A 12073-nucleotide genomic window follows, 5' to 3' on the forward strand; every position below is an offset into this window, starting at 1 on the left:
TTTTGTCAAAACCTTGCTAAAAGTTTACAATTTTATGCATGCAGTGTAGGAATCAAGGACTTCTTTACATATAAGGTTAATTGACTGTAAGCAATAGAAAATTAAAATAATTGTTGTTTGCTCTCCCCTCTCCTTTTTTCCCCCCTCTTCCACTACCAATTCTGATTTTGTTTTCATAAATTATAAGCTATTGTAAGAGTAGACATGATAATTTTATCATGGATAATTTTATCATGTTTTTGAAGATCTTAGTAGGCTTTAATTGCCTATTTTCTTTCAAATCAATCTATTTTAAAAAGTGTTTTCCGAAAAAGTACTTTTAGAGAGTAGTTATTTGTTTGGATAATCGATTTAAAAAACACTTCAATCAATATCATATCAACAATTTAGAAGTGCTGGAGAAGCTACTTTTTTCAGCTTTTGCGGTTGCTATTTATGCAACAAGGAATTTCGCTATCTGAAGTAAGTTAAAGTTATTGTGCTATTTACAAGTTAAAGTTATTGTGCTATTTACCCGGGCTTCCATTCAGAGCTTATAACACTTCTCCTTTCGAACCATTCAAAAATACTTATCTTTCGTTTTTTAAAAACTTGGTCAAACGCTTGAACTGTCTAAAATAAGCAGTTTAAAAAAAAAAAAAATTGGCGTACCAAAAACTTGCCAAGCAGACTATAAAAATCATCCATATTTTATCCACATTCATTGGATTATAGGACCTCAAAAGATGTTTTGTACCATCTTGTTTTGGAACATTACAAGTTAGACAAAAAGTCCTATTCCTATTTTATGTCTGTCCCCAGTTAAGAAAAGAATTTAAATTTGTCCTTATTGATATATCCCAAATGTTTTATAATAAAGATAACTATATGCAAAATATCTGTTCCTTTATACATATCCTGTTTTCTTCTTTTCAAATTTAGGCTAAAGCTATTAGAACTTGAATCTTTTATTATGTTCTGACCTTTTTCAGCTCCAAACTTAAAGCCATTTTGTGTATTGTGAAGATAAATTTGAGGAAAGAAAAAATGGATATTCAAGAAAGGGAAATAGACCTTGAGTGTCCACTATTAGTTTCAAATTCAAGAAATGAGGAATCCAAGAATAAGAGAAAATGTGATGTTTTTCTTGAAGAAGTGAAGAAGATTTTGGCATTAGCAGGGCCTTTAATGTCAGTCAATCTTCTGCTATATTGTTTACAGGTAGGGGTGTCAGATGAGCGGGTTAGGCTGAATTTGAATGGATGAAAACGAGCTAAGTTAATAAATTGACGAGCCAAAACAACCTGCCCAAACTTAAGGGGTTGGGAGGATTATCCTTTCATGGACTAATTTTGTACCCCTACTTATTACAGGTGATTTCTGTGATGTTTGTTGGTCATCTTGGAGAGTTAGCTCTTTCTGGTGCTTCAATGGCTACTTCCTTTGCCACTGTCACTGGTTTCAGCTTGTTGGTAAGTCTTTCTTCAACTTCATTTTCTGCTTTATGATGTGTTTCACATCTTTTCTGTCCCTATTTACATGTAGATGAGAGTCCAGTGTTGTCAAAGGCGCGCTTAAAGCGTGCTTAAGCACTGAAGTGAGGTGCAAAAGAGCGCTTCGCCTCGTTTGGCGGGCGCTTTAGTGTCGTCATTAAGGTTCTAAGGTATACTTTTTCTTGCCAATGAGTGTAATCATGAAGAGGCGACACTAAACAATTGATATTTCTTCTTTGTCCATATATTTGTTATTCATACTGATAATTATTAATCTTGGACTACACATATTTATATTTTTTTTTCTCCATTTTCTTCAATAAAGCTCACACTTTATTTGCGTTGTACGCTTAAAGCCCAACGGACCTTAAAGCTTTTTGCATTTTTTGCCTTTGATAACACTGTATAATACTTTAAATGTTTCAAAGGGAGTTCATGAACTGTTCTATAGGATTTACATTACTCTGCCAGATTAGCTAAAAGCACTTGTACTGAAACTAACAAGCGTGAAAATTAAGTTTATATGCTATCCCTCTGTCTCAATTTATGTGGCACATTTGACTAGGCACAAAATTTATGAAAGAAAGACCTTTGGAACTTAACATGACATTTCTGGGCTACAAAATAACACCATTAAGGGTAGATGCGAATTGTTTCCGAAATACAGAAAGGTGTCGTTCTTTTTGAAACAGACTAATTAGGTAAGAGAGTCGACGATTATTAAAGGAATTTAGTAGAGGTTATATCAGCTGGTTGCTTCTTTAATTTGCTCACTAGTTTAAAATCTACTTATTGAACATCGCATTTTTTATTTTGTTTTTCTTGATCAGGCAGGAATGGGAAGTGCATTGGACACAATATGTGGTCAATCATATGGTGCAAAGCAATATCATATGCTTGGTATTCATATGCAAAGGGCCATGATAGTTCTTCTTTTAGTCAGCATTCCCTTAGCCTATATTTGGGCAAATGCAGGACACATTCTTGTAATCTTGGGACAAAATCCGGAAATAGCAGCTGAAGCGGGAAATTATGCAGGATTCATGATCCCGAGCGTCTTTGCCTATGGACTATTACAATGTCAAATTAGGTTCCTACAAGCGCAAAACAACGTCCTCCCTATGATGCTTACCGCAGGAGCCACTACTTTGTTGCATTTATTCACTTGTTGGATTCTCGTGCTCAAAACCGGCCTTGGCAACAAAGGGGCAGCTCTGGCTAACGCTACATCTTACTGGATTAACGTGTTTCTGCTAGCTGCATATATTAGGATATCTCCTTCTTGCAAAGTTACTTGGACCGGATTTTCAGTTGCAGCGTTATATGATATCCCGAGATATCTTAGACTAGCTATTCCTTCAGCCGTTATGGTTTGGTAATCCTCTGTCACTTCTACTAAAGAATGCATAGACATATAATTCAATCGAATAAATGAATACACCTTTTTCTTATGGACAAGTTACACATTTGGCCGGTTGGCCAAAAGTAATTACATTCGCTAGCCAAATATACAAAAAAATATACACTATTATGTATCGAAAATGTATATTTTATGTATATTATACATCAATATACAAAAAATATACATTTTCTGGCTGTTATTTTGATGGGCGGCAATTTATGTCAGTTTCTCTTATTTTATTTCTATGGATTCAGCTTGGAGTGTTGGTCGTTTGAAATGATGGTTCTGTTATCCGGTCTTCTTCCAAATCCAAAACTAGAAACCTCGGTTCTTTCCATCAGGTTAGTTCTGGAACACATTGGTAGTATTACATTCAACATCATGTTTCTATCATATTTCACGCATGTTAACTTACTGTTATATGCATTTTTCCAGCCTTAATACATCTACAATGATGTACATGTTGCCTTTTGGACTAAGTGGTGCCACAAGGTGAGTTTCATACTTGCACATTTTCCTTGTCAAGCTTCTTTCAACACTACCTTACAACTATTTCCGACATTTTGTCTTTTTCCCTCATCAGCATAAGAGTTTCGAATGAATTAGGTGCTGGACGACCAAAAGCAGCTCGTATAGCAGCGTATACTGCATTGCTCTTAGCTACCGCAGAAGGAATTATAGTAGCAATTTTCATTATTTCGGTTCGTAAATTGTGGGCGTATTGTTACAGCAATGAGGAAGAAGTAGTAACATATGTAGGGGAAATGTTAATGTTTATAGCAGGATCACACTTCATAGATGCAAATCAATCTGTACTTTCAGGTTTGTTTAAATCCTCAAAAAAGACATTTTCTTTAGCCATTTTTGCAAGTATCTTGTATTTCCAATAATGCAAGTCTTTATATGCAAAATCTTAGGTATTGCTAGAGGGGTTGGTTGGCAAAAAATAGGTGCAATTGTTAATTTGGGAGCTTATTACCTCTGGGGAATACCTGCTGGTATTGTATTAGCTTTTTTCTACCATTTTGGAGGAAAGGTACTTCTTCATACATTTCCTTTTATTTGCATTTTGTTTAATTCTTTAATTATTTTGGTCGGACTCTCCAAATGTTGCATGGTACGTGTGGGATTTTTCAGAAGTAGTGCATCTTTTGAGGATCCGACACGGGCGTGGGAGCATTTCTGGAGAGTCCGTACAACATAGTTCTTTAAGATATTATGACAACAGACTCACCAAAAATGTCACATGGTGCCTCTCGGATCCTCCAAAAATAGTGGATCTTTTGAGGATCTGACACTGGCGTGAGAGTATTTCTGGAGAGTCTGTGAAACGTAATTTTTTAATTTATTATGACAAAACTGATGATAGTTATACTTTTCTGATGTTGTTAATAGGGACTTTGGTTGGGGCTCACTCTATCACTTCTTGCTCAAGCCCTGATTTATTTAGTGGTTACTTTGAGGACAAATTGGGACAAAGAGGTAAATCTATTTTTGTTCCTCCTTCTAAAGCTCATTTCAATTTCAATTGTTCATCAAATTTGATTTTCTACTTCTGTTGAATAACCCTCTAGACTCTAGGGTGTCCCTTCCTACTTAAGGTTTTTTAGAGGTGGCAAAATCAACCCATTTTTAGTCACATGTCAAACCCGCCTGAGTTTAAACGGGTTGGATTATGACAGTATGCTGACTTGACCTAACGAGTTGAACCCGAGAAATTAAATGGGTGAAAATGCAACCAATACAAATTTGATTCAACCCACCCATTTGCCAGTTCTACTTTCTTATAAATAATGCAAGTCTCCTTTGTCCTTTTTGTAGGCAAAGAAAGCAACTGGTAAGGTGACTCCAGAGTTAGCATAGAAGAAAATAGTTAAAGAGAATTGAGCATTTGGATTTACAACTGGTATGGTTTTGGGACAATTGGTTCTTGTTTTAGTTTTGAAAAAATATATGTGAATATTGATTTTGTTTTGGTAGAATATGGTTTTGCAGATTTTTTGGAATAATCAATTTGGGACTAATTAGTTTCTGGATAAAATTTACTAAAACTCTCTAGAGCTATTCCTTTTAGACTTTCATATGGGATAAAGTGATAGATTAGAAAATGAGTAAATATTATTTATTTGCTACTAAGCATGTTTCTGAAAAATGTATTGATATGAAATATTTGGGAGGTATTGAACTTCCAAAAGACTAGTTGCTTTTCAACAAAGCCACTTTGTCCATGTGAGTTTGCATTTCCATTGATTCAAATGATTCAACTAGTTGTTTAGGTGTGTGGTTTGCTACTAAATCAAAACCTTGATTAGTAAAAACTTGAAATATATTGATAATTCTTACTTCTTTATGTTTCAGAGAAAGACAATGGTTAATAACATTTACAGTATATATCAAATGCATCTCGTGCGACACACGTGCATCTCGTGCGCCGCACGTGTATCTTGTGCGCCGCACGTGCATCCCATGTCAATTTTGTAAAAATATATTAATCTCACATATATATTATTGTTAAACATGTGTATGAGGTATCCATCTATAGCAGCACCGTCCTTATCAAACACATAATAGCCGATTGTGCCACCCAAATCTGCATAACGCAAGGTGTAAGCACATTGATTTGTCTCACTAGAGCACTGAGCCGAAGCACACATTTGGTCTGAACAAGAGATGAGAGATGCAGTTGATGAGCTGGTAGTGTCATGGAAGTTCAGCTCAACCTGCAAGTACATAATAGTGTTAAGAAATTCTGAAAGAATAATTTGGTAGTCATATCATAATTTAGAAACTGAAGAACTAACAATAGTATAGAGGAAAAGAAGTTTTACCCCGAATCCACTTATTTGAGGACAATCGTTGCAAGAACCACATGTAGCCCACGAGATATCACTTTTAGTATCAATTTGTAATTGTATTCTCTTGGTGGAGATCCCAGTTTTACTTTTGTATAATAAATGCAAAAATTACAGCAAAGCATAGAAATCAGAGAACGACGATGGTTAATAACATTGGTAGTGTAGAAAGATTAAACAAAGACAATAATAACATAACAAAATGAGCTAGTTAATCTTTTCAATCCATCGTAGTAAGAAAGATACCCGAGAAGAAAGGGATCACAGGAACCGATAAGTGTAAAATTGACGATTCCACTAGAGAAATTTTGCAAAATTCGAGTGTGCCTGGCTCGGTCTCTAGCTATGAGCTCCTCCGACTCAACTATGTGATTCACCGGAAACTCCCTTTCCAAACACAGCACTCCTGCTGGTGAAAAACTTGCTGGTGTTTTAGCTGGTGTTGCTGATATTGGTGCAGTAACAATAGGGGTAGTGGGAGCAGTTGCCGGTGCCTTAGCAGGGAAAGGAGTTTTGGGCTTAGTGGGGGTAGCAACTGGTGGAGTACTAGCCTCAGCACCCACAAGTGTCTGACCCGTGACACTCGCCACTATAATGCACATGATTGACATTAAAATACAAACTTCCTATACATGGATACCTTACCTTCTAACATGCGAAAATAAGTTCAAAGGGGTTAGGAATTTTTTTTTATACTAGTTTTCGAATCGTACAACACACGTGTATCCCATGCTCTAATCAATACAAAATATTTTTAAACGATGTAAATAATTTTAGAATATGCGATGCATTACACGAAATTTTAGGGGTAAAAATCCAAGCTCAAATCGATGAATAGTGAGCCCACTCTATTGATATTTATTGCCACTTAAAAATGAAAATACCTTTTACTTTCAATAAGGATACATTATATTTCTTAAACTCTATTAAAGAATTTATATTAGAAGGAATTCAATAAAACCTCTAATACTACAAAATTCACCACAAATTAATCTCCAATATATTCTTATAATACTTTTTGTTCCACCAACTCTCAATAATGCCTCTCAAAGAATTCAGGCTTTTTAATATTAAGACAAAAGAAAAATAAGGCAGAAGGACAATAATTTTCTTGAAGTAAATAGTTTTTCAACAATTCAACAGCCTGTTTGGATGGGCTTAAAAAAGAAAGCAGTCAAAAAAAAATAAGTTGGGGTAAAAATTTATATTTTTTTTTTGGCTTTTATGTTCTGCTTTTAGATGTTTTAAGCCAAAAACGGGCCTAATTAACTTATTTTAATTGTTAGAAACTTATCTTTTAGCTAATCCAAACGGGCTCCTAATTGTTAGAAACTTATCTTTTATAGACTAATTATGAAAATACCATGTGAGATCCAATTTGCCTGCAAAATATTACGAAAAAAAATTAAATTAGTTGTCCAAAATATATATCTCTAAATATGGAAGAAAAAAGAAGAAGAAATTAAGGAAGCACCAAAAGAGAGGGTGAAAAGACAATAGAAAATTACAAAGTAATATCTGAGAACTCAAATGAATATTTATAAAGTAAAAATTCATGTTACTTTCATATCAAAATAATCTCCATCTTATAACCATGACAATTCATATATTCCTTACCAAATAGAAAAAAATAAGAGAGTAAGAAATCATAACACACAATATCAATCAATCATATAGTGACAATTCTAAAATCACTCTTTTAGATAAACCAACCCCCTCCCTTCAATAGCTCACGAATCTTCGCTAGTTCCATAGATGGAGATAGTGGTCTTCATCATCTGTGAAATATGAAGGTGATGGGAGTTGATTCCGGCATCCATCAGTCATTAATTCTTCATATCTTCTCTCCATTTTTATATTCTCTATAAATGTTTCTTTAAGGGGAAAAAGGCGAGGAAAAAAAATAAAGAAAACAAAAAAGAAAATTTAAAAAAAATCTGCTAAATCGAAAAGCACCCTTGAGGAAAATGGATACCATTTCTTGCCTTTATATAGTTGTTTATTGATTAATGTTCTTTGAACTTTTCTTTCACATATTTATTAATTGAATAAGCCTATATTTATTTAGTTGATGACTCTTCAATTTCTAGAGTTTCTTACTTTTGATAAATAATAATTGCCTAATTAATACTTATCAGACTACTATTTAAATGTAATAACTTTTCACCTTCTGCACGTTATTCTTGGCCTTCAGATATCAAGTTTTGTTTCCACAACAAATATGGCCATTGATCATTTCATTTTGGCAAGATAAATGCACAAAGAATTAAGTTGGCTATTAATTTGGAATTCTATTAAATCTAATTAACGGCTAAAGTGACTGTTACTTTTACAAACTACAATGTAAACACTAAACAATATGATTTCTGAACACTACTCATCCAAAAGTGTTTTGACTGGAAGTAAATTAGCTATTGATTTCCTATTGAAGATGCACTAACTTTTATTTTGCCTGATGCTATTTATTTTTATTTAATTTTATGTTTTTTTTTTTATCATAAATCGTGTTTAAGTGAAGGGTAAAATGGTCTTTCAACTTTAAACTTGGGAGCTTCCCAGTTTTAATATTACATGATTCAGGAAACCTAGCAAAATTGAGTATGAGAAAAGTCAGCTTATGCGCACTTCGACCAGATGTCTTGAGTAAATATAGTCATTAAGTGCGTGTCACCTGCTTTTTGTTCTTGTTTCATAGCGAGTGAGAGTATGTGTGCACTTCAACTGTTTTATCAGGTACTTGTTATCTCCCACATATATATATATATATATATATATATATACTTTGTCTACCATGACTTAAATAGATTAAAGAAATCACCTATTTTTTTTTTTTTTGCCTAAACTGAAATTTGAACGTGAGCTCATAATTCTCCTTCTATTTCATTAACTACTTCGGCCACACCCTTGAATGGAGGTGAGCTGGGTTTTTTGGGTCCCACCTTGGAAGAATGTGTATATTGGTATGGGGGAGGTTGGTGATAAACTATCCACAATCATCCACCTATTAATTTCGCTGCCATACCTCCAACCAAAATTGTTACTCTAATTGTCTATCATTATATTCTACTTAAAAGACAAAATTTATTTTTTTTACTTTTTTTGTTTCTATCTCGTGTCTGGTATTGTTTTAGGACCCAGTTAACTTGAATTCACATTGCGTAAGATTTACTAAAGGAAGAAACGCTCTCAATTAAGATTTTTTCTATTTTCAAAGTTCAAACAAGACTTCTGATTAAGATTGAAGGAATCCTATTCATTTCATATCCTTTGATAGTAAAGACAAATTTATTATAATTTGCTGATTAATTAATGAATTTGCAGAGTACTCACCTAATTCGTCTTCGTCCTCCATGAGAGTCTTTAAATGGTAAAGGATATTGTAAGAAGCTTTTTTTCTCCTCATATTTCGCAACGTAACACACAAATATCTATTTTCTATTTTCTAAAAGTTTGATTGATTTTCTCAATCAATTGTGTTAATTTCTTTATAAATTTTTAAATCAATTGACTGATTATGTTTTATTATATATGTGGCTACGAGATCCAAAATGCAACAAATTCATTCCTGACTGCCTTACTGATCATTGTATTTGAACAGACCCATAATAAACATATTTCTTATAATTCTTAAATACTACTACTAAATCTTTTTAGATCCATATCTTCACATGGAAATTAATTATCATTATCAGAAAATTAAAGAAGATGATAATTTAAACTTTATATCTTAAATAAAATGTAATAGAATGTATATATGATACATAAAATTCCTATAAAGTGGAAACATATTAGAATTCATCGAAGTATGATGCATCTCTCTTTCTTTTTTGGCCAGCTCAAAAGCCATCCATATGATTGACCATATGCATGATTTGCGTTATTCCTTATAAATTGGCATTTTATAATTTATTTACTTGTGGTGTTTATGATCTACACCCTTTTTAAAAGGTTTTCTTCGCGAAACTCAAGTGTGAGCTTTGTTCTGTAAGGCTTATACCCAAGCGCCTGACTGTGCGTCTTAATAAAAAGTCATTACTTACCTCCTCCTTTTTTCAAAACTAGCAAGTGAAACGTTTAAATGAGAGATAAAAGACAATTGTTTGAAATAAAAAATACAAACACATGTGGACAAGAAAACAAATTGAAAAGAACGGCACTTTGCAAAAATTCCCTAATTTGGTAGTATTTACTTCATCTTTACATCTAAATAAGCTAAAGAGTGTGGTTACTTAGATTTTATACAGACTTTTAGAAAAGAAAAAAGAAAGAGAGAGAGAACATCAACACAAAAAAAAAAAAAAACAGGAAGAGGAAGGAAACCAAATATCCTCTTGAATAAGCTTGTTGATGAGGGGTGATCCTCACGGATGGAGTATGGTGGAATAGATGAGATTACTTTACTATGGTGGAATAGATGAGATTACTTTACTCTTAATCAAGAGTGATGCCCCCGAGCCGTGAGGACGGAAAAAAATTCTTAAATAGAGCTTCCCTTCGGTGAATCTTGCGCGATGCAAATTCAAATATATCAGACTAATGAATTTTGAATACTGAAGGATTAGGAAGAAATAGTTGATGAGTGATGGACTCAACTTTACCTCATTGCAAACGGAGTAGGCAATGGAGTTGGAAGTGGAGAATTTCTACAAATAGGGCAAGTTGGATGAAGCCTTAGCCAAGGGTCAATACAATTGACATGATAAATATGACCACAATTAGACAATATCCTTAGCATATCATTGTCTTTATAATCAGCCAAGCAAATTGAGCATCCAGAGGCAATATCATCATCAATGTCCTCTTTGTGATAATGAACTTTAGCTTGAGAATACAATAACTTTGGATAGTTTCTCAAAATTTCTTCATCAATACCTTGTTGAATAAGAACCAATTCATTATCAACTATTGTAGAGCTACCATGAGAAGAAGATGATGAACTATTAGGCACGTTAGGATTGTTGCGCGATCGCGATTGGATACATAAGTAAGAAGCATAGGCCATGACTGAAAATAATATTAGGAGTCCAAGTGAAAATCCAATTCCATAGGCATAATTCTTCCCAAAGGCTTCTTCACTTAACTCAATATCATGAGGACCTTCTCTATCTTCTACAATTGTGTTGTTCATGGTGAAGAAGAAAAACATGGAGGCTTTGGATTTTTTGAGGCTTTAAGGGAGAAGAATTTGAGAGATTGAAAGAAAAGGGAGATGCATTTAATTATTTAAGTAGCTAGGCTTTATATGTGTGTGTGTGTGTGTGTTAGTGAGAGACATGATGCCATATGAAGGACTCAATTAATCTAAAGAGGGTTGATCAAGAAAAGAAGCTGAAGGGGATATGCTTTTTCCACTGAACTGTTCTTTTTATTAATTTGTCCCAAAAAGAATGATACATTTCTATATTTAAAAACAATTTAACTTAAAATTTTATCTTTTACCCTTAATGAAATGATTTACAGCCACACAAATATCTATGACGTGTTTTATATCACTAGTTTCAAAAGTCTTTCTTTTTTCTTAAATTTTGTGCCTAGTCAAACTGTATCACATAAATTAGGACGGAAGAAGTATAAGATAGTGATAATTGTAAGTAAATTTCTATGGTGAGTATTTATTGATAACTTGATAAAAATGATAAATAATATGCTATAATAGGTCCAAAGATATCGATCGTGTAAAAAATCATTATAATATTAGTGTATATAATTTAAATTATTTGTTTTATATTTGTGGGTAGTTGGTGGGACAAGTTGAGGTCATTACCCCAGTGACAAGTCATGTATTTTCCTAAGATTGCAACTTGGCTAGTTAGCACTCGTAATAGCCATGTTAAAGGTCAACTAGAAACTGATAGATAGTAGAAACTCATTCTCTATCCTTGTTGACTTTAACCAACTGGTGGAGACTAAGGAATTTATATGAGGAAAACTTATGCAGTATAAATTGGGGCAAAATTCAAGAGTAATCACTTTTCAACCCCTGTAATTATAGGTGACAGATCACTTAAACATTCATTCTCCAGTGTAAAAACTGGAATAAATTTTGTACTTTTGTTATCTCAATTTATGTAATATAGTTTGATTCGGTCCAAATTTAACCAAAAATATGTAATTTTTGAAACTTGTGGTTTTAAAGAAGATACAACTTTTACCTGCTAAAAAAGCTTCCCATTAAGGACAAAATAAGAAATTTATAGTTAAATGTTCCAATTATGAAAACATGTCATTATCTTTTGAGCGAACTAATAAGAAACTAATATCACACAAATTGAAATTGAGGGAGTAAATTTCTATGCGACACTTGGTGATATATTTCTCATCCAATATAATAACTTTAGTTTTCAGCA

General features: G+C 33.3%; 2 protein-coding genes across 3 annotated transcripts; one reads left to right on the plus strand and one right to left on the minus strand.

Moving 5' to 3' along the window:
- Positions 1-893: 893 nt before the first annotated feature.
- Positions 894-4887, plus strand: LOC132060208 (protein DETOXIFICATION 16-like). 2 transcript variants are annotated; one of them, XM_059453125.1, is made up of 9 exons: positions 894-1200; positions 1353-1451; positions 2303-2847; positions 3129-3215; positions 3310-3366; positions 3458-3696; positions 3792-3910; positions 4270-4356; positions 4696-4887. In XM_059453125.1, exons 1-9 carry the CDS (start codon positions 1027-1029, stop codon positions 4735-4737), a joined length of 1449 nt encoding a protein of 482 aa, XP_059309108.1. In that variant the 5' UTR covers positions 894-1026; the 3' UTR covers positions 4738-4887. The 2 variants fall into 2 exon arrangements, with proteins under 2 accessions (XP_059309108.1, XP_059309109.1); XM_059453126.1 differs by lacking the exon at positions 894-1200 and adding an exon at positions 1525-1642 and having other exon boundaries at positions 1406-1451.
- A 5241-nt stretch (positions 4888-10128) lies between these two features.
- Positions 10129-10996, minus strand: LOC132060963 (putative RING-H2 finger protein ATL71). The gene has a single exon (XM_059453854.1). It carries the CDS (start codon positions 10870-10872, stop codon positions 10321-10323), a length of 552 nt encoding a protein of 183 aa, XP_059309837.1. The 5' UTR covers positions 10873-10996; the 3' UTR covers positions 10129-10320.
- Positions 10997-12073: the final 1077 nt, after the last annotated feature.

This window comes from Lycium ferocissimum, chromosome 6 (assembly GCF_029784015.1).
Source record: "Lycium ferocissimum isolate CSIRO_LF1 chromosome 6, AGI_CSIRO_Lferr_CH_V1, whole genome shotgun sequence".
Classification (NCBI taxonomy): domain Eukaryota; kingdom Viridiplantae; phylum Streptophyta; class Magnoliopsida; order Solanales; family Solanaceae; genus Lycium; species Lycium ferocissimum.

What these genes read in the sequence shown, in the direction of transcription:
- LOC132060208 (XM_059453125.1), top strand. Translation starts at nt 1,027, where the DNA reads ATGGATATTCAAGAAAGGGAAATAGACCTTGAGTGTCCACTATTAGTT. An exon ending in CCTTCAGCCGTTATGGTTTG is followed by an intron (nt 2,848 to 3,128) that starts GTAATCCTCTGT and finishes CTATGGATTCAG; the next exon opens with CTTGGAGTGTTGGTCGTTTG. An exon ending in GGACAAATTGGGACAAAGAG is followed by an intron (nt 4,357 to 4,695) that starts GTAAATCTATTT and finishes TCCTTTTTGTAG; the next exon opens with GCAAAGAAAGCAACTGGTAA.
- LOC132060963 (XM_059453854.1), bottom strand. Translation starts at nt 10,872, where the DNA reads ATGTTTTTCTTCTTCACCATGAACAACACAATTGTAGAAGATAGAGAA.